This window comes from Phascolarctos cinereus, unplaced genomic scaffold (assembly GCF_003287225.1).
Source record: "Phascolarctos cinereus isolate Bilbo 61053 unplaced genomic scaffold, phaCin_HiC Scaffold_5;HRSCAF=322, whole genome shotgun sequence".
Taxonomy (NCBI): domain Eukaryota; kingdom Metazoa; phylum Chordata; class Mammalia; order Diprotodontia; family Phascolarctidae; genus Phascolarctos; species Phascolarctos cinereus.
In genome coordinates, this window is record NW_027555958.1 from 329,076,122 (window position 1) to 329,098,398 (window position 22,277).

At 39.0% G+C, this 22,277-nt stretch overlaps 1 protein-coding gene across 7 annotated transcripts in view; it reads right to left on the reverse strand.

The window, feature by feature from the left end:
- DCAF8 (DDB1 and CUL4 associated factor 8) overlaps positions 1–22,277 on the reverse strand; it is a 49,204-nt gene that overhangs the window by 2,354 nt on the left and 24,573 nt on the right. For 6 of the 7 annotated variants that reach the window (XM_078156193.1, XM_020979586.2, XM_020979588.2 and 3 more), the window contains 7 exons: positions 19,185–19,295; positions 11,096–11,168; positions 10,590–10,647; positions 10,048–10,155; positions 8,197–8,327; positions 869–988; positions 346–462 (listed from right to left, as the gene is read on the reverse strand). In XM_078156193.1, the coding sequence (XP_078012319.1) occupies positions 346–462; positions 869–988; positions 8,197–8,327; positions 10,048–10,155; positions 10,590–10,647; positions 11,096–11,168; positions 19,185–19,295 (718 nt within the window). The remainder of the gene's footprint in view (positions 1–345; positions 463–868; positions 989–8,196; positions 8,328–10,047; positions 10,156–10,589; positions 10,648–11,095; positions 11,169–19,184; positions 19,296–22,277) is intronic. The other variant, XM_078156194.1, reaches the window with a different exon arrangement.

Here is a 22,277-nt window from a genome sequence, read left to right on the forward strand (position 1 = left end):
ACCTATACACAGAGAGACAATACTACCATGTCTCAGAGGAGAGAGAGGACGTAGGTGCCAGCTCTATTTGGTGGTGGCTCTTGTTTGAATACATTAGGGCTTTCGAAGAAAAATGCAGTCATATGGCTGTCTTGGGGTGGGGCCAGGTAGGAGGGTGCTGGGGTAGGCAAGAGAAACCCAACCCAGACCTTCCATTTTCTTCTTCAGAACAGAAGTAAGGGTTGGGAAGGAAATGGTCAGTAGCTTTTTCTAACCCTCCTAATGAGGGGAATCCAGTTCATTAAGAAAAATGTTCTTGGGGAACAATGGGATAGAACAGATCTTCCCTACCCCACTCCAACTTACCCGGTGATGTCGTCTCTGCCTCAGATGATGCATGAGGAACCAGAGCATGTGGCTGTCAAACAGGTCAGTGTGGTGCAGGCTGTCCTCATCCCGCTCCCGTTTGTTCTTCTTAATCACCTGGAATCCAAGAAAATAAATCCTAAGTAGGAAGTACCTAGAGCCCCATGGCCTGACCTGGTAGCCTGGAGGTATCATCCCCCAAAACTGGGATCCCCACTGGAGGAAAAACCCCTGGCTACTTGTATAGAGGGTGGCCAGGGCTAGGGAAAGAGCCACTGGGTTCAGAACTAAACAGGCAAGGGATTTGGTAGTGAATGTTTCTTCCAAAAGATTCTTCCTCCTATTACCAATTATGGAGAGACCTTTAAAACTGGGATGGGCATAGGTCTAGGGAAGACAATGGCAATAATGTGTGGAAGGAGAAAGGCAGAAAACCGTTAGGACACCCTCTTGCAAAGAAGAGTCAGTGAAGGGGGCACAAGAGGATGGGAAAAGTGCTCCACTTTTGCTGTCGGTCACTCACATCCTTTAACCCAGTTAGCTCCGTGGAAGCCTCAGCAGTAGGTGCCCAGATCTTGACATCATGATCTAGACCACTAGTGGCCAGCACAGGCAGGTGAGGGTGGGGCTCTAGACAGTTCACCTGGGAAGAAGGAAAAAAGCACTGGTTCAGAGTGTGAAGGAACAGAAAACTAGGTTTCAACACCACTGCTTGCTCTCCAAGGGCTCCTCTTTCTCATGACGTTAGCTGGAAGGCTTTACAGTGTCAAGGAATTGGACTGAAAGAGGCAAGGCCATCCCTATCCCACTAGCCTAAGCTAACTGCCCCCTCCATGAAGGTGAAATAGGACACCAAAAGCTGCTCTGAGGTACGAAGGTTGAAGACTAAAGTTAGCTAGTTTTCCCCTAACATGTTTGAGGGATTTGACTCTACCCTAATACAGCCTGTGGTTAGCTGCCTGACCTACTCTCCCTACTGGTATTACTACCACAAAAGCATGGTCCAGATGACCTAATCCAGTCTCAGAATTCCAATCCATCAGAAACTAGAACTGTTTTGGCAGTTTTCACCAAATGGTCCCCACATCCCCACAAAAAGATAAAGGAAATGGATATGAGAGCATTCATTTAGAGTGGTTTACTTGAAAAGGAAGATACAAAGAGGAGAGATTGGGCTGGCAAAGAATTATCCTTTTGGCATCCCAAATTGTCCTCTTCTATGATCTACATATATAGACCCAAAGGCCTTCCTCTCTGCTAACCTCAATAGAACTTAATCTCCTTGACCTTACTCTGACACAAAACAAATCCATGAAGTTCCTTCCTACAAACCCAGTTATGGTCACTTCTTTGAGTACAGCTACAAAGTAGGACACACATGCACAAAGCAAGAAAAATTGTTTCATTCACATTTCTTTCTGGATGAAGATTCCTCTGCCCTCTGCTGTCTAAAACTAAAATACCAGGCCCTGGTAACCAGGGTTATTCTTTTGCCTATGATTGGGCAGGAGAGAAAAGACACCACCCTTCCCCAAAAGAGTTGGTCTCTTGGATATAGGCATTTCCAACTTAGAGTGAGGTGTGGGACAGGAAAAGAACTTGGAAGGAAAAGTATGGCCCTAAAATCACTTTGTGGACCCCCCCCCCCCAACCTCTCCCACCATACTTGTAGCTGTTGTAGCAGTCTGAGGTGCAGCCACAGACAAACAACCCCACCACACATACTGTTGCCCACAGAAGTCTCAAGAAGCAAAGGGACAACCAAGGAAATCACAGGCCTGCCTACTAGTTTCCTTTTAAGTCTTCACTCTTCAACCTATATTTTACAAAAAAATAGAGGCTTAGAGAAGAGTCAGGCAACACAGGGCTAAGCAATGAAGCAGAAACCCATCCTACTAATGCTAACCGCTGCATTAGGATAATGCCTGATATCTCCTTTGGTTAAAAAGAGGCCTACACCCACGGAGGGGAGGGGACACTCCATTTTCTCTGGAAATATGACCAAAAGAAGATGGAGCTGGTTTGGTGTCATGTTCAAATGCCCCCTTCCCTTCAGACAAGCTCTTCACAACCACAACACTGAACTCTGCTTAAAAAGAGACAATAGCAACAGGATTTTTCTTAAGCTTGGGAGCAAAGATCCCAAAGCTACTGAGAACAGACCATATGACAGCAAGAAGTTTGAAGTGAGGAAGGATTAGATCTAGGGTCACTAGAACACACTTGTTGTGATCTACACTTTTGCCTTTCCTTTGAAGTGATGGGTATCTAGAATCACTTTACCAAATGGCTTAAACTGCAGTTTATCCAACTAGCATTCTCTGTACAAGTGAAAAGAGCTATGGCCTTGGTTACTGGGCTGAGTGGAAAGTGAGTTTAAAAAATGGTCCCAAGAATCCATGGATTCCTCCTTGCCTTTTTGGAGCTGAATGGTAGCAAAAAATTGTATTTAAAGACTGGGGTCAGACATGTGGCCTAATCAGACCTGGCTTTGGCACTGAATAATTCTAAGACTTTGGACTTCTCTGGGCTTCAGTTTCCCTCAACTGTAAAATGAGGTCTGGACTAGATAACCTCTGAACTCTCTTTTCCAGTTATGTTTCATTTTAAGATAAGACTACTATGGTCTAATATTTCAGATACAGAATTAAGCCCCATGTTTAATGGCATTATGGGACCCACCTGAAAGGCGGCAAATAAGCTGAAATGAATCATTTAACTTTTAGAGGGATTAAGGGCAGAGCTGGAGACCTTAATTTAGATCCTCTGCCTCCTGCACTAAGAATTGAAATCACTAAACCAGGACTATTAAGGAATAGTGGGGAGTCTCTTTCCTAAGAAAGTGCCTCCAAAATTGATGTTTGGATCATTTGTTTCTTTCCATACTGGCTGATCAGAAAGTGGCCTATCTGTGTTAAAGCTGTTATCACTAGTCATTCAGCCTTGTCATTTTGGAATGCTAACAGAGATGAGGAAAGCTCTAAGCCTGGAAAATGTCAGCTCACTTCATTTCTCTGGAAATGATCCCAAGGAGAAAGTTTGGGGTTAAGGGAGAATAACAATTTTCCCACCTCACTCCAAATAAAAGTGTCAAGTCTTTCTGCTGCCTTCCAACTACACATCCTTCTTTGAGATTTGTTTTTGCTAGTGATTTGCTTTTACTTACTGTAGATGGCAACCAATTTTACCTCAGACCAGAGCTCATTCTAGCAGGACAAATACTGAGCTCCCCACCTCTATCTCTTGCAGGAAGTTAAGGGAAGGGAAAAACTAGACAGATGAAATAAGCTCCCAGCTTCGGCATCTCTGGTTGTACTCAGGCCTTAGGGGAACTGGGTCCCAAAGTAGTCCCAGTGGTTCAGCAGAGCCAAGAATAAAAATTCTATGCAATCTCTTATCAAAGTAATCACTGCGGGGGCAGCTAGGAGGCGCAGTGGATAGAGCAGCAGCCCTGGATTCAGGAGGACCTGAGTTCAAATCCGGCCTCAGACACATAACACTTATTAGCTGTGTGACCCTGGGCAAGTCACTTAACCCCAATGCCTAGCCAAAACAAAAAACCAAAACAAACAAAAAAAAAAGGAATCATTGTGTCAAGTAAAGAATATTAGATCTAGAACCAGAAGACCCATGTAGGAATACGGGCTCTGTCATAGAACTAACTTTCCTTCTCTGATCTATGAAATGAAGTATACTTATATTAACCTGTTTCAGAGAGCTGTGAGAGAAAAGCACTTTATATAAAGCTGTGTAAATCTGTGCTATTACTATAATGCTTCAATGAATTTGTGTTTTCATTAACATATTCCTTCCAACAATACAAGTACAAATTCATCCACTCTTTCTCATCCTATGTGATTTGTCCATGCTTTCCCATAAGTCTTCCACAAGGGGTCCATTCATGGCCTAGAGAGATGGAGGTGTCTTCCTCTAAATCTTGTGTAACTGTGGGCACCAAAGTAGCAAAAAAGGCTATCTGGTAGTTATCACTTATTCTCATATGACTGTCCCATCTCCTCTTCCATTCATATATTTCTTCAATGATAACATTTGTCTCTAGCAAACTGCAGCCTAGTTACATTCATCATTGCCCTAATCTAACATTTTGATTCCTTCAAGACTGGTACAGCATGATTCATCACCAGAAAGCATCACTGGAAGAAGATGGGTTTTTAAAACAAGCTTTTCTATTTGGGAGCTTTGGGTCACTGAGAGAGCAGCACAATATCCCAAATGCAATCCAGTCACTCTCTTCTATTTAATTATGGGCATAGTTTCACTATCCACCTGCATTTATCCAAAATATGTGTACTGATGGACCAGCTCTATGAGCTGTCTCGCCAACTATCAAACAATCTGGACAACAGGCATTCTTGATCACAGTTTTTCATGTCTAAATAGTTAGGCTGAACTTGGAAACTCTGCAATGGTCCATTGCATGATTCAATTGGCAGGTTATCTACAAACAAAAGCATCTAGAGGGAATGCCTTTGTCAATCTGTACTCCGAGCTGGCCATTTTCCATAACGTGGCAAACATCTGTGGGGAGCATGTCTTCCATTTTATACCTCAAATGAAAGTAATAATCAGATCACTGAATGAAATAACCTATGTTGTTGCACACATCAAGGTATATTTTATGATCTTCCCATATGGATGGAATACACCAACAGAGAGCTTTCAAGCATACATTTTGCTCTACCAAATCAAGTGCCTTTTTAAATTAAACCAATAAACAATAACCAATTGTAGGTTCTTATATTCACTGTGCCTTTCAATCAACAGTGTGACTAAAGCTATAGTCTATCATAAAATATTTTCTGAGAATGACTATCTGTGCCTATCTCTTTTTTTTAATCAAAGATACCCTTAGTACATGCTTAAGTGGTTCTTAAATATTTTAGAGATGAGGTAGAGATGAGATTAGGTCACAGTTGTTAACTTCTTAATCATTTTTGGCAATACTAACTTTTTTTCCTTAATTTTTTGGTACCTTCCTCTAATTTCAGATATCTTGAAAATCAATCCCTCAGCACTCTCAAAACTGTGTTGATTCCCTCACAGACTTCCTCCATGGGTCTAGTTTAGTGACAACTCCTATTTTTGTTTTCTTCTGTGTTGTTTCTACTTCCTCATGTAAGCATATCAAGAACTGTGATACTGACTCCAAAATTGATGGCCCTATTGTCATGGATGAAAAAATGACGTTGTAGAAACCTTAACAGATCTTTTCCATTAATCTGTTTGCTGTCCTTCAAGTTTCATTTCTAAACGTGCTTGTGATGATCTTGCTTAACTGAGTCTCATCAGCTTAACTCATTTTCCCCTCCACCATTCCCTGTTCTTTCATGAGTTGAAAGTGCTCATAACCCTTCACTGTCCTTTGGAGTAAGATTTCATAAATAAATTTATATTCTAATCTCATGCTGCATCTGAATGCTATGCTTCTCTGACTGGCAAAGAGACCAAGCGTTTGTTGGTTAAGGTGGTTCCTAGACTCTTTCAGCCTTCTTGCAGTGGTTACTGCTATATAGGTTAAGCTTCCAGAGAAAATAGTAATCTTCTGCATTAATGCCTGTTCTTTTATCCATTTCCCATTTTTTCATCTCAATAGCTTTTTAAAATAAGTCAGGTTTAATAATATCCTTTAATAATTAATCATTCTTTAATAATATGTCAATTCATTTCATATTTGTTCTTTCTCCTAATTTGGTATAATAACTATAATCTTTACTTCAACAGTTCAGTGGTTTGACCACACAGAAAGCAGTTTTGAAAACAATCAGCAACCAATCATTCTTTAGCTGTTAAAGCAGCTAATTTCAATTTGGTAAGGTTGTTCAGTGCTCACCAATGTCCAGTGACTCTTGTCCATCTTCTTGAAAAAAATATTTCTGATATGCTAGAATAAGGTTACCAGAGCAATCTAAAAACTTCTGATTCTTCTTTTGTTATTTTGCTCCTGAGCCATATTTCCAACATATTTTTTTTTTTGGTCACACACACCCTCCCCCCTCCAGACTCACCTTTTCATTACAGGCTCCAAGTATACTAAAAATATATGTGGTTTATAAAAGTTTTCATAGAATTTCACTAACTCCTAATCCTCTGCAACAGATGTCTGCATAAATTATTTTCTTTTTTTGCTTATGCTCATCATAAACATGAAAAAAAAAAAGCATGGGATAATACAGAGATGAAAAAATATCCCATGAAATATTTCTTGTTGCCTCTGACAAAACCAACTCCATCAGCTCCTTTATTTGTACCTTTAAAGAATGCCTGTGAGCCTTCCACTTAGAGATTACTACTTTATATCTTTTGGTTTTATTTATAGTGAAAATGTCAATATTGATAAGGTCCAAATCCTCTAGTCAACAAATAAATGTTTATTGATGGTCTAAAAACTGTGATTCTTAGCATGTTCTTCTTCCCTTCCTGCAACTCTGTTACCATCAATAATGAATCTGAAGGGTACTGCACAGGCCTGAGGGACATTTTTTTTTGAGGTTTCCTAGGTTTCCATGGCCAAAGAATACACCACCTAGTGGCCAGTGTACTGGTGCCATGCTGCTCTGCACTTAACTAGGCTGGTTCACAAAAAAAGCTTGTTACTGGGCCCATGCAGAAGCCTTTCTAGAACCTGCCAGAGCTTGTGTTCTGCTGGCACTGCCTTCAAGAACCCAGGATCACCTCCAAAGGAGGCAGCAGCATTGGAGTAAAACTTGTAGAGCCACTATCATAAACAAGAACAAATCCCAGAACACAAAATTGGGTCCTGACTTCTAGGTATTGTTCCAAATAAGCCTGGAGATATTTAGAGTCTGTCAAGACAGAAGCAACGATAAAACATGCTGAAGGGCCAAAGGAGTCAAATAAGATACAGTTCAGTTCTCCCCAGCCACCCAAGTTTCAAAATACCGAGACTGCCATCACTCCTTACAGCTAGAGTTGGGTCTCTTTAGCTTTTAAAAAGTACTGGGTAGTTAAGGGTGAGCTTAGTAGTGGACTTTCTTTCCAATACTACAAATCCCTCATAGTCAGATAATATAATCTAAAACTGAAAGTGGCCTTAAGAGTTCATTTGGTCCAAAACCCTCATTTTATTGATAGGAAACTCAGACTCAGAGTTGTGAGTAAGGCTGGGATTCAACTTCAGGTACTCTAACACTAAATACAATGGTGTACTTTCCCTTTTCCTTCTGAGGTCACACACACACAAAGGAAGGTATGGAAAGGGATATAACCAACAAGGTAACTATTTCTTCCATCAGTGTTTCTAGAATCACACTTTTTCTGCCCCAACTCTACATAAACTTTATTATATTTAAATGAATTCATGTAAAAAAAGAAAGAGGTAGCAGAGAATAGATCCAATAACACTATACTAGAGGACAAGGATATTATAGCAGGTTCCTTGAAAATAGCTCCCTTATTTGAAAACAGAAGGGCTTTGCTGTAGGCTGTGGTAAGAAGACTGTATACACCTCCAAATTACTTTTTTCTTGGGAAAAGCTAGTGCTAAGAAGAGTTACTGCACAAAGGTAAGAGGATATTTGTTATACATGGTTCCTGTTTTCTTCTAAGCGATCTTGCCTTAAAGGGAGCAGAAATCTAAGAGAAAATTGTAGGAGGGAAGAAGAAAAAGAAAAAAACCCCACAGAAACAGAGCAAGGTTGGCACATATTCCTCAATATCTCGGCACCTCTTGGGCTACTTACTGTCTTCCGTTTCAGCTGAATGGACCCCTGGGAGGCAACCCTGCCACAAAAAGGATGTTAGGTACTGCCTATACCCACCTTAGTGGTTGGGGGGCTGGGGAGCCAGCCAGACCCACCACACCACACTCACCACGCCTCCCTTGTCCCCTTCCATGAACTGGATGATCTGGCAGGATGATTTCTCCCAAAGGAAGATGTGCCCACAGTCGCTGCCGCTCACCACAAATTCGCTCTTAGGGCCATAGAAATTGACGCCTTTCACTGAAATAGGAAGTGAGGGGAAAGATTCCCATATGAGGGTTGGCACCAGGCCTGTATCCATCTGCTTTGCTCAGAGCAAAAAGCCCAGATATTCCAGCTCATGTTCCCCATTCAGCACTAGCACTAACTAGTTCTAGCTCAGCTCTGAGCCAATGGATCTTTTTCATTTATAGAGAACTCAAGCAAGCACATGCATATCACAAATGGCCACAAGAGAGGGAACTACCACAGACCCCAGAGCTTATTTGTATTCTTCCAAATAGTTACTCTTAGGGCAGGTACTTGGTAATCCATAATAAAAAAATGTTACAGTTGGCAAGAACTGTACAAACTATTCAAATCCCTCATCTTAACAATGCGGAAATTAGAAAGGGAGTATGGCTTGCCCAAGGTCACACAGCTTCTAAGTGACAGAGCTAGAATATGAATTCCAGTTTCCTGAGTCCAAGTACGTTACGTGTTCCACTACACTACAATTCCTCAGTACCAACCTTAATCTGTCCAGTTTGATGATTTATGCAGGATAGCCATCATTAGCCTATTTGGCTATCCACTCATGGGCCTACCCAGGTTTATTGACAACTACATGGGTACTACTATTCTACACCCTAGGAACTCACCTACTGAAAAACAAAAAAACCTCATCACAAAAAAACGCTTTATCAATATTTTCATTATCATGAGCTTCCCCAGCCTGATGAACATTTGTTTCACAGACACCAGGAACATTTAATCTCAACTGATCCTGAAAATCAGAAAAAAAGAACTGTATTCTCTGCATTTAATAGGAGAGGTCAGGAATCCGACCTGTTATAATCAAGTTCCACAGCTGCCAATATTTTAGGTAGTCCTTGCTGTCCTCTCTCTGGCAGGCTCAGATCTGTGCTAAGTTCTGCTGGTGCTATGAAAAATAACACAGCTGAATGACCTAAGAATATCACACTCAACCCTACAACATTCAGGACAGATGTAACTTCTAGGTCAGGTGTAATAGTAACCAACAGAATAAATGTTAATTTTCAGTGGCACTCAGGGTACTGCTAACATCCATGATGGAAAGAGTGCTGGACTTAGAGGAGTCAGGAACACCTGAATTCAAATCCTACATCTAGCATTTTATTAGCTGCATGGCCAAGGACAACTTACTATCTTCAACATCCATTTTCTCATCTGTGAAATGAAGATATGATCTGTAGTATCTCACAGATGGTTGTTGGGAGGTTCAAATAAGATAACTTATGTAAAGCATTACATAAATGCCAACTATGATCATAACCCTATCCCCACCACAAGCCACCTGTTCTCCCCTTTCACATGAATCAGTAGGGGTTCAACATTGCACCCCACTTCCTTCTACTTTATGCATCACTGACTAGTACATACACGTTGGTTTCTTATAATTCCCATGTGCCAAAATGAAAGGAGTCAAAACCCTGGCACAAAAATTTGGACAAGTTACAAATTTTGTTCTATGACTTTTCTGTATCAATAGTTAAAAAGATTCTCCCAGGTTCCTCCACAACTGTATAAGCCTCTCTCTTAACAAACCCCTTGAGCCTCATTTATCCTGAATACCATGACCCAAAGAGATCTCCATGTGGAAAAGCCCTTCACTACCCACACTGACAGGAAGAGAATTCTAGTGGCTATCTACTCCTGGTCCTGTAGATGTCCAACTCTCCACAGAAACAGTAGCATAACACGTGTCAAGAGTCTTTACCTGTAGCATTATTTCGGTGCCCCTTATATCTCTTGATGTACTGGGCACCATCGCTGTGAGAAGAGTTGAAGAGATAAATGTCTTCATCATTGTAACTGGCAAGGAGCTCTGCCGGAAACAAGGGTATAGTGATGAAGGCATAGGAAGAAATCAGAATCATGAACTGGAAGACAGTTTCCTATTATATGCACCACGCTGAAGATAGTGACCTGACCATGTGTCTTGGGCATACTATCCACAGAAGGCAGGGGTCTCAGAAAAATAACAGCTCATAACTTAGGGATAAGTTATGTACATTAAGAACGTGATAGGTGAAGGCAGTTAAGCCTTGAGCTTGGCTAGGTACAGGATTCCCTTACATCTCAGAGCAAGGGGACATTGTTCCCCTTTTATCTTCCCGAGATGTGTTAATTGTTAGAATCCCCATCAGCTCCACCCAGAGTGGTGACAAAGTGGTACGCTCTGAAAAGAACATGCTTCTCATTATCAACTGTTCCCTGGAAGGGTCGTGCTAGCCTAGGAGCTGGTCACTGCCCACATACCTGTGCCATCATGGCTGTACACAAGACAGGTGATGTTTGCTTTGGACTCACTGTTTACCTGCAACAAAGAGCAGACACTGACATCCAACCATTTGTCAAACTTCCTTCACCTTTTCAGGAAAATAAGTTTCCTCTTCAATTTATCCTAAAATATTTACCCCTCAAAGAAGAACTGCAGCACCACTGAAATGTGGTCTGCTATCTCTTATTGAAAGGGGTTCCAGGGCTCACAATAAAGGAACTGCTGAATCAGAAGAACAATGAAATCTAATCTAAGAATCTAGGTGACTGTTCATGGCAAAACTTCAAAAAGACATAGACTCTCGGTAGTACAACCTGAACTTCAAGAATCTCCTCTACATTATACCCAACAAGTAGTCATTCATTCTTTGTTTGAAGAACTCCAGGGAAGGGAATCCATCACCTCCTAAGGCAGCTCATTCCCCCTTTAGACAGTCAAAGTGAGTCAGGTGAGCCTAAAGCCAATAATCCATCATGGACTTTACCAGGTGATGAGGACAAAATTTCTTCAGCACACCATTATTCTCATTCTCATCAATTTTACGCTGGTCATAAATCCTGTGGGAGGAAAACATGAGAAATCAATTTGTACACATGGCTGCCACAGCATTGTATATTTCCTGGAAATGGGAATGGTAATAGTAAATTAGAAGAGTAACAGGCACCGAAAGAGGCAGAAGGAATGGTCCCTACCTGAGCCATTACTTACCAAAAACTAAGTCAGAAAAGAAGTCACTAAACTGTACACATCTTTTGATTCAGCGATACCATTACTTGGGTGGCAAGGTCAAAGGTACAGGAAAAGTCTCAAAGAAAGAAAAATATTTATAGCTGCACCTTTTATATTAGCAAAGAACTGGGGGGGAAAAAAGCTGAACAAATTATGTAATGGAACATTACTGTACCACAAGACATGAAGAATAGAAAGAATTCAGAGAAACTTTAGGGACTTATAAGAATTGATACAGTGAAGCAAGCAGAACCAGAAGAATAATTTAAATGATGACCACAACAATATAACAAGGAATACAACACTGAGAGACTTCAGCCCTCTGATCAATGCAGTGACTAATCATGACTTCAGCAGACCAATGGTGAAGTATGTCTACTGCTTTTTGAAAGGAAAATGCTTATGTTCCTGAATGAGGCATACATTTTCAGACCTGACCAACGTGTCATTTTGTTGGAATAAACTTACTGTTACAAGTGAGAGATCTACAGGAGATGTAAAGGAGGCAATGTGAAGCAACTGTGTGTGTGTGTGTGTGTAAAAAGGAGCAACGATAAAACCTTTTTTTTTCCCAAGCAGAGATAGAATATTCCCATACATCGTTACTATGCTTTGTGGTGTATGCAGTCCTTCCACACAGCCTCTTCCTTTTCTCTGTCTATCCAGATCCTAGTTATCCTCAAAGGCCCAGCTAGTTCCACCTTTTCCAAGAAGTCATTCTCAACTATGCCAATACACAGTTACTTTACTTTTCTCTGAATTCCTAGAGTACTTCTAATCTATGCTACTCATTTGATGTATATTACCTACCATTGTCATTCTTTCCGTAACTAGAATAAAAGTCCTTGAGGGCAGAATTTATGTCTTGTTCACCTTTTAATCCCACTATTATGCTTAGTACTGTGATATACTGCACATAGCAGATGCTCAATAAATATTTGTGACACTTTTTCAAAGCTGTAGCTAGATTCACATTTATTACACAGCTCTCTCTGCAGTTTGCCACTCAGAAATATCCTTATTCTTTCTCCAAAAATTTCAAATAATTCCTAAACCAGCCTAAGAAATATAGTAACACAAAGACTTATTGATTGCTACCTCCTCCACTTGCCTAAGAATTGTTTTTTCACCTTTACTTGTCACAGCCTCCACAAAGTCCTACTCCAATACCTCATTTTGGGCTAGATGTGATCCTGGGTTAATGAAGGTTATACCAGTGGAGTGCAAGTGTAAGTTCTCCTGTGCTGGGAAGGCTTTAAGTATGTTCTCACTGACACAGTACCTGCTTACCTAGATTCATACAGGTTTATTACCAGTAGGCTGGCCAGTAGGTGATGAATTCTTCAGTCATGGAAATTCATGAAACAAAGCAATAACTCTCAGTCTTAAAGGTGGAAGGAATATGGGCAATATATATATATATATAAGAGATATGAATAAAAATGTATTTTTAAAAAGTAAAAGAACTTCAGTTTCACCAGAGATGGTAGCAAAGTGGCAGAAAATGCTAAGAATTACTCCGTTCTTAGACTACAATTATTAATTTAGCCACTGGTACTCTAAATATGAGATACTTATCTAGTGATCAAGTAGGTATTCTACTGGCAGAAATGATTCATATTTATCTTGACATTTTTGTTTTAAATGAAACCAGAAAGCGAAAGGAAGGTTGCAGAAACTATTATGGAGATAGGGACATTCAAAGTACAAACCCAGAAGAAAAGAGTGACTCCAAAATACTGACAAGCAAAGTTGCAATGTAAAACACAGCTGGGCACAAATTCAACTAGAATTCCCAGAAGAGATAAGTATGAGTTTAAAAAACGTTTCAAAAATTTTTTTTATAAATGAGAGTACTAGAAGAAAAAAAGAAAAAAAATGAGAGGTATTGAAGAACTGGAAAGGTAATTAATAGGCTGGCACACTTGCTCAAGCAATAAAATCCCTGAAAATGAGAATGGACCAAATAGATAGAAGCTAACTGACCCCATGAGACAACAAAAATATTAAAACAAGATCAAAAGACTGAAAAAAATAGAAAAAAAGGAAGGTACCTCATAGCAAAAGCAACTAGCCTGGAAAACAGGTTGAGAGGTAATTTAAGAATCACCAGACTACTTAAAAACCATGACCAAAAAAGAGCCTACATATCTTACTTCAAGAAATCGTAAAAAAGAAAAAGAAAATTGCCTAGCTTTTTGCCAAGAAAACTGTCCCGTACCAGAAGAAATAGAAACAAATCTACCAGTTACCTCTTGAAAGAACTTCCAAAATGAAAACTCCCAGGTACATTATTGTCAAAATCCAGAGCTTTCAGGTAGAAGAAAAAAATACTGCAAGCAGCCAGAAAGAAAGAATTCAAGTATTAAGGAGTCATGGTCAAAATCACACAAGATGTAGCAACCACACCAACTATATTAGGAACAAAGAGTTTGGAATGCAATATTCCAGAAGACAAAGGCTATATACTTACAACCAAGAATAAATAACTTACTCAGCAAAACTAAGTACAATCCTATAGAGGAAAAAAACAGACCTTTAATAAAATAGAGGACTTCCAAGCATTGCTAATGAAAAGAGCAAACTTGTTTAGGAGCTCTGAAGTATAAACATGGGAATCAAGAAAAACATAAAAAGGCAAATATGAATAATCATAAGGGACTAAGCAAGGATAAACTGCTTATATTCTAATATGGGGTGATGACATATTCCCTCTAAAGCCTATCATCATCAGGGGTCATTGAAGGAGTCTAATTAGAAGGCCTGGAGTGGTTCTTTTATTTCTTGATAATCTTAGGAGAAAGGGAGAGAAGGATTTATTAAGTGCCTACTATGTTCCAGGTGCTATGCTAAGTACTTTAGAAATTTCATTTACAATTATTTCATTTGATCTTCACAACAACCCTAGGAGGTAAGGTGCTTATTATTATCCCCATTTTACAAATGAGAAACTGAGTAAGACAGAGGTTAAGTGACTTGCTCAGGTTCATACAGCTACAAAGTATCTGAGGCGTGAATCCACTGAACTACTTAATTGCCTCTGTAAAGGGAAGAAAAAAGGAATACAATGCTGGGGAAGGGGAAGGGCTAGGGGAAATTCTTTCATATAAATGGAGTACTCAAGTGGATATCTATACAATCAAGAAGAGGTAGGAGAAAGTTACTGACCCTTGAACCTCATTCTCAATTAAACTGGCCAAAGGAGAGAATACATACACAGCTGGACAGAGAAATATATTCCAATCAACAGGGAAAAAGGAAGGGCAGATTAATAGAGGGATTAGTTCTAAGCAAAATAAATTCTAACTCAGGATGTACAAAAACATTTATAGTTCTTTTTATGTTAGCAAAAAATTAGAAATTAAGAAGCTGTTCAACAATTGATTAATGGCTGAACAACTTGTATCATATAAACATGATAGAACACTATTGTGTTATAAGAAATGATGAAAGGAGTAGTGTTAGAGAAATCTGGAAAGACTTATAGGAACTAGCACAGAGTGAAGTAGTAGAACCAAAAAGAATAATTTATGTGACAATAATATTGTAAAGTAAACAACTTTGAATTAGAAACTGATCTTTGTAACGACTGACCATGATTCCACATGTCTCATGATGAAACATGCTACTTACTTTCTGATAGAGAGGTAAAGGACTCAGAATATAAAATGAAACATTTGGGGAGGGGGAATAGAGATTTTGTAACAGGTATTTTGTTTTTGTCAATTGAGGTGAGGTAGGAGAGAAAGCAGATTTTTGCTAATTTAAAAGAATTTATTTTTTAAAATACAATGCTACCTTCCACCCCTAACTTGCCTTTTAGGTATCTTGTTTATTTTGAATAAAGTATATCCTTCCAGAGGGAAAAAAGGAAGTTGAAGCTTAATGGAAAGATGGCATATAGACTTCTCCTAGGAGAAGCAAATAAAGGAGTTAGTTTTGTCACATGTTCAGAGACAATTAAAAAAAATGAGGAAGAGGAGAGTCAGCATTTATATAGTGCTTTAAATTTTTTGCAGAACAAAACAAAACACCATGAAAACAGTTGTGACTTACCCACCAGTATCTGTTCAAAGGGATGAGATAGAGAATCTGACAAAGAATTTGGTAAAAGCCTCCAAACTACATCAAATTTATATGATGTTAACTCAAAGATGCAAATAACAAAATATCTTACAGAGCTTATTGTTTATTACCGTTTATAAAAAAGCATTTTATTCTAAAGAGCAAAATGCTGCCATAAAGCTCCCCTCCAACAAGGTCCTTCTCAAGGATAGGTCAAAAATCATAAAAGATTTCTTAAAAGATCTAAGAGAATTTTTTTTGATAGTATTAGCAAATCAGATTTTTTCCCCAATAAATTGGTTTTGCTAATTTTTCTCTTCCTCTTTTTCTTATAAAAATATCTTTATTATAAGGGATGGCTTTTGGGAGGGAAGGGAGAAATAAAGGTGGAGGGAATGTGGGCAACATAAACAAGCTATAAATAAAAATGTATTTTAAAAAGTAAAAAAAAAACAAGCAAATTATGACAGATGTCTTATTCTCACTAAAGGTGTTTACCACTGTTATTGAAGATATGTAGTACAGAATTCAAACTGATGAAGTTATTCCTTGTATAGATGGGCAAGTTCCTCAGGTACTCCTGATTGTGGATGACAGTTTTGACTGAATCAGGTCCTAGAACATTGGACAGCTCCTAAATGAGACTCAAAAATCTTATTCACATATGAAAAATCAAGCGGAGGAAGAAAGTCTGTCTGAATTATGATATAGATATGATTTAACATGCTATGGATAAGACATAAAACTAGTCCATCAGTACATATATCCTGGACAGAGAGGCCTCATGCACAATGAACAGGACCCAGAACTTGAAGAGGTAAAAAGAAGGCTGGGAAAGTACGGTATTTTTAACGACTTTTACATTCTTCCACTGATGTTCTATGACTGTAAGTCATAGAATATCAGTATTCAAAGATTTAAATTATTGTAGAGTATCCAAAAGGTAGTTAAGGTAGACAGGTTACAACATGTGCCCAATTTAGAAATGTAAAGCACTCAAGATCTCTTCAGAGAGACATACGGCCAGAAAAGGAAAAGGGCCAATCTTACAGAGAGAACAAGGGACCAAAGTACAGCTCTTGTACTCTCTGGTATCCACTCAATGCCAAGCAATTTAGAGAAGAGCCCCCATTACGTTGGAGAGATCCACTGTGCAGAACTTACAGGTGGAATTAGGCAAAAAATTGTACTATAGATGGACTGAGTTTTCTTATGGTTAGAGAAATTCCCCACATTGATAAGATCACAGATCCATCAAAGTATCCAAGTAAGTATTGGCTACCAGCACCAACTGCTCTCTGTTGACATAAGTGCACACTTCTTTCTCCACACCCTCCTCCCAAGTGCCAAATTAGATCTCAGGTTTTAGGAACTAGGCACCTATGTAAATAGTATGGTCTCTGACAGGAAGCCCTTTGGGCCACAAAAGAAAACCAATGAGTATTTTTGGTTTTTTTACATAAAATATTTATTCACTAGTATTTTCATTTTTGCATCTAGAATTAGGCCTTCCAGCCCCTTTTACAGAACAATCATGAAAAAGAAAGCCCTAACTATTCAGTTGACTGAATAAAAAAGATGTCAGGGAAGTTCAAAGCAGTCAGCAACAAAACACCAAAAGAAAGCTGGTACACTAAAGGACTATCTCCTCCCAGGAGGTTTAGAATGTCTCAACATCTCCAGATCCTGCTCAGCAAACAACCCATTATTTGCTGATAACTGTAAAATGCAAAGTAGTGGTAGGTGTTGAGGCCTATAGGAAACAATAAGCCTAACTGCTGCTTCTTCTGTCTTAAACCATAGGGCCAATTTGTAGTTTCACTTTATCCCAGAGGGAAGTGTCGGTTTCAGAACAAGGGAAGTCTAACTTCAATTTCCAATGTAACTGACTGACTCTGCACTCCCTTTCAAAAAGCTCTCCAATGGTAGGCAAATTTTTCAGGAGATGAAGGTTATCAAAGAGAATCTAGAATTCCGTACAGGAAATTACAATTCTGGATTTTCAGGAAGAACAATGAATGGGACCAATGGCCTGGTTAAAGAAAGTAGCCCCAGAAATGAGAGCTCAGAAGTCTTGACATCCTGTTCAGAGAGAAAATCTCTGTATTCTGATGTGTGCCTGAGAACAGGTAAACTGCAGGAGTAGGAAGGAAGAGACTTGTAGTAAGAAAGGATTTTTGTGGGGAAAAGGAAAGGAAAGGTGAGAAGCTGAGTAGATACACACTTAAGATTCCCTGAGGCAAAAAGGTTGATATGTTGTTAAGGGCAGGACTCTGGAGCAAGGGTAACTCATTCATATAACACTTTACATAGCTCTAATAATGATATTACTTTATAATAATATTATACTTAATATTTTGATTTTCATAATAACCTTGTGAAATAGGTCCTCTAGACTATCCCACTTGTACATGATGCAGTGAAAAAAGCACTTGGCTTTGAAGGACTAGGGCCCATGTTTGAACTCTGCCTCTCTCACTACCTGTGTGAGGCATGTCACACACAACTTCTCTGGGCATCAATTTTCTCATTTGTAAAGCAAGGAAATAATAATACCAAAGGTCTCAAAGTCTTTTCCCTCTCTAAATGTATGATCATGTAAGACTGAAGCTCAAAAACAATAATTTGCTTAAGATTGTAAAGCTAAGTGGCAATGTTAGAATTAGAACACAAATCTACACAGTCCCAGTGCAAAACATTATCACATCCCAATGATTTTTGTCAATAAAATTAACTTTAGGATGTGAATACAGTAATGTTGTCTTCTGTTTAGATAATGTTCCTCCTGATAGCAAGGTGATGAGAATGCAGAATGAGACACACATTCTTGGTAACAGCCGATACAAGAATTTATTTTGCTTGACTAAGCACATTTGTTGCAAGTTGGGTTTTTTTTCCCAGCTGGGGAACAACAGGTAGCAAAGAGAAAAAATTAATGCTTGATAACTGAAAAAAAATCAAGTTAAAAAAAAGAAAATGCTATTAAACCTATCATGAGAACTAGGGAAATAAGCTTTGAGGTTGATAGTAGTGGGGCTGGATTTTCACCAATCTATCACCTTTGTTCTTAGTCCCCATTAAGAAAAGGGGTGTGTGTGTGTGGGTGTGTGTGTATAAATATATAAGTCTACAGGAAATCATGTATAACTTTTCACTCTGGATCAAGAGGAAGCTAAGTGGATCCTGAGGAAACTGAATCCATTGCCTTGGCCTTATCTGCATCTCAGCTGGTATTCCAACTCAGCTGACTAGTCACAGAGGGTTACAGTAATAAAAGTGTGACTAGTGGAGATGGAGAAAGAAAAAAGTATTTATTCAGTTCTGTAGGAGTCAGGAATCCTGAGCTCACTGAATCAAACCAGCTTGTTTCTTAAACTAGGATTAAAATCTTAAAGTTTCCAATTCCAAATCTTTATTCACTTCCATAAAGCAGCTGGAAGAATACGCTGATACAGCCTTTGCCTAGAAGCCCAGAGACCTGGCTGGGCATTAAGTTTCAGTTGTACAACTTTGGTCAAGTCACTGAATTTCTCTAAGTTTTGATTATTCCCATATTATAGATTAAGATATCATCTATGACCGCTCCTTTTCTCACAGAAATTAAAGAAAATACTTCTGAAAATACTTTAAGATCTTTGAGAGACAGAACATTCCAAGAATTAGAAGTGATACTGAGTAATTCCTGGGCCATCTTACGCCTCTCCAGGACAGCACTTGGCTCTTGGCCTCTTTGGCTGTGCTATTACCCTCCCTAGGGCTTCCCAGAACTAGAGACTCACCTCACAAACTGATCTCGCCCACCCACTGCAAATTGGTGAGTGTTGGCGGGGTTCACGTAGATTGTGTATAGCCCAACTTTCTTCTCCTTCTCCTTCGTCACCACCAGTTTCCTTTAAGAGTAGAAGAGCATACACAGTTACATTCCCCAAAGGGTCCAGATGGTCACGGCAAGTGAGAGCAGGGAGAGAGGCGCAGACAAGGCTGACAAGAAACCAAACAGATTCTTATTTGGAAAGAGAGAAAACAGCTTTTCTTGTTCCAAAGTTAAAAAAAAAACAACATACATTTACCATGTGCTACTTCAGAAATTTTAAAAATTTCTAAGGAGTGCTCTTTAGTAATGTGCAACTAAATCATTTTCTGGAGTGTTTTTTGAGCCAGTATATTCTGAAGACACCTGCTACCTTAGTCACTCCATGACCTTTTCACACAGGGACCAAAGGACTCAATCAACACGGCATCATTTCAAAATAACATTAATTTGTGATTACACAGATAATAGCACTCATCTAAGATCTTTAGGCCTTTACCTACAAATAGCTCTCTGCAATTCCTTAGAGAGGAAAAATTACAGACGGAGGGCTGAAACAAATCTTCTAGTCATTTCAATTATGGTTTTCAGACAAATGTCACTTTGAACCAGACTTATAAATGAGTATCAAAAATAACACACCCTAACATTGTTTCCTAGCACAAGGAATATAATCGAAGGGAAAACAGCATCCTTAACCATCCCTTGGAATCAAAACTGTGGTTTGTTTGTGGACTGCAAGGCTGACAAACCAGTCCTGGACATTTTTCTGACTATACCACAGAAAAGGCTGTCTCCTAAGAGGTATGAAGGCCTGGGGCCAACCTCCTTGTCATCATGGCCCAGAAATTTCAGGGTTGGCCAAATCATATCCCTCTTCTATAACATTTTATATAGGTGCAATCAGATTACAGTGAACATAAAGGGCAAGGGAAAATTAGTCAAAAAAGGATAACATGAAGCCCGAGGACCATGTGGGTAAGTTACAAGGTCAATGGCTTTAGCAGCTTTGTGAGAATGCGTGTATATTGAACATATCAATCTTTTTTAGCACTACTTGTCAGGTCCAATTCCTCCCCACTCAGGCAATCACCCTGAATCAGTGCTCAGACAGTGGGTACAAACAGTACCATGATTTTAAGCAATTTGCTATATTCTGATGAAAGCAAAAATGGAAGCTTAGTAAGGGTAAGTGGGTTACCTGTGATCACCTACAGATTATGGCACCTAAGGTTTTATCCAACATAGATTCTCCTGCATCACTGAAATATTCACACTCTAAAACAATGCGTAGGTTCAAAACTTGCACTAAAAAAAAAAAAATGCCGGGGCAGCTAGATGGAGCAGTGGATAGAGCACGGGCCCTGGAGTCAGGAGGACTCGAGTTCAAATCTGGATTCAGACACATAATACTCTCTAGCTGTGTGACTCTGGGCAAGTCACTTAACCCCAATTGCCTCACCAAAAAAAAAAACCCAAAAAAGCCTAGATATAGCATTACCTAATAGATTCAAGACACTAGAGATTTAAGTTTCCGTAATTTGTTCTAACTTAAGCAAAGACGTGAAGGGGTTGGCAGCATCAGCATTTTTGGTATTTAAACCCCAGAACTTACAGTTTTACAACCAGTCAAAAAGGTGATATTACTAACCTGCCGGAAAATGTCAAAGTTTAAAAGCAAAACAAAAAAATCAAACAACTGTAGAGGAGGATTCAGGGCTTTAGTTTTTGTTTTTAATCCTAAACTTTACTCATTTCTGGTGCCATAGAAACTGAAAAATATAACACAACCTTGACAACCAGTTTCATTGCCAAGAAGCTATTTTAGTATCCACTCTGGATGGTCAGAGCCACCTAGTCTGGAACTTTCCTAAGACAATTCAGGAGATTTTGTTTTATTTCAAAGCCTTCATACCTCTTTCTGTTAAGTTAGGAAGAGATATCATTGCAGAGAATGGTGGCCCTGACTAATTTGGGACTCATAGGAGACAGCCATTTGGGACAAATACTGCGGTTTTTCCTTAGCATCAGAGCTCCTTCTTTGTCAGTTAATATAGATCAGGCTACCTGGAATGACTGAAATCCACAAAAAGGTTGCCTACTATTCCATGGTACTTACTGATGGAAAATGAAGAATATGGATAGACAGGTTAGAGTATATGCTCTACTACTGAATGATCACTAACAAGTCACACTCTCTATGTCTGTTTTTTCACCATTCAATTAGAACGCTTCCTTCTCCTCTTGAAGGTCAATATGAAGGAAAGTGCACTAAGTATATATACTACGTGCTTTGAGCTCTCTGAAGCTACTTTAAAAATTATTAACCTAGGCATCAGAGAGAAGCAAAGTGGATTTGGGAGTCAGGAAGAATTGGGTTAGAATCCTACTAACTAGCTGCATGATCACAGATGAGTCACAATCTTTCTGAGCCTCAGTTTCCTGTAAACTGGGGATAGTAATATGTCTACTAAGGGGTTTTGTGAGGCTCAAATGAATACAGTAAAATACCTATTGTTGTGAACTTTAAAATGTTACATAAATATGTTAACATTATTATTACACGGAAGCAAGTAGAATGATCCATAAGCATGAACAGAAATAAATTCAGCATAACTATTTTTAAATGACTAAGTCAAGATTATGGTCCAGCAGAGAGAGGGCAAAAACCCACAAGGTTCTTTTATGGACAATCCATACCAAACTACATTCCCTTAAATATAAGAATCCTTCTTCTCACAGATAACAACCTAACCACTTTATCTCTTTATTAGAGAGTCCTTGATAATCACACTGACTACCAGGGATTCAAGCATCTTCCATACACAAATAAATTCCTTTAACTTTTCCTCTTGTGCCAAACTCACATAATACTGTCTTTAACCTAAGTAAATATCATATTACCAACCTAACTAAACAAGGTCAAAATAAAGGTGTTCATCTTCCCTCCATAACTCTTCTTCATATCCAGCTTCCCCATAACAGTAGGCAATAAATGCCTACTTCTTCGACCCTTCAAACAAAAAGGAACTTCAGAATAGTCCTCTTTGGTATAATGATG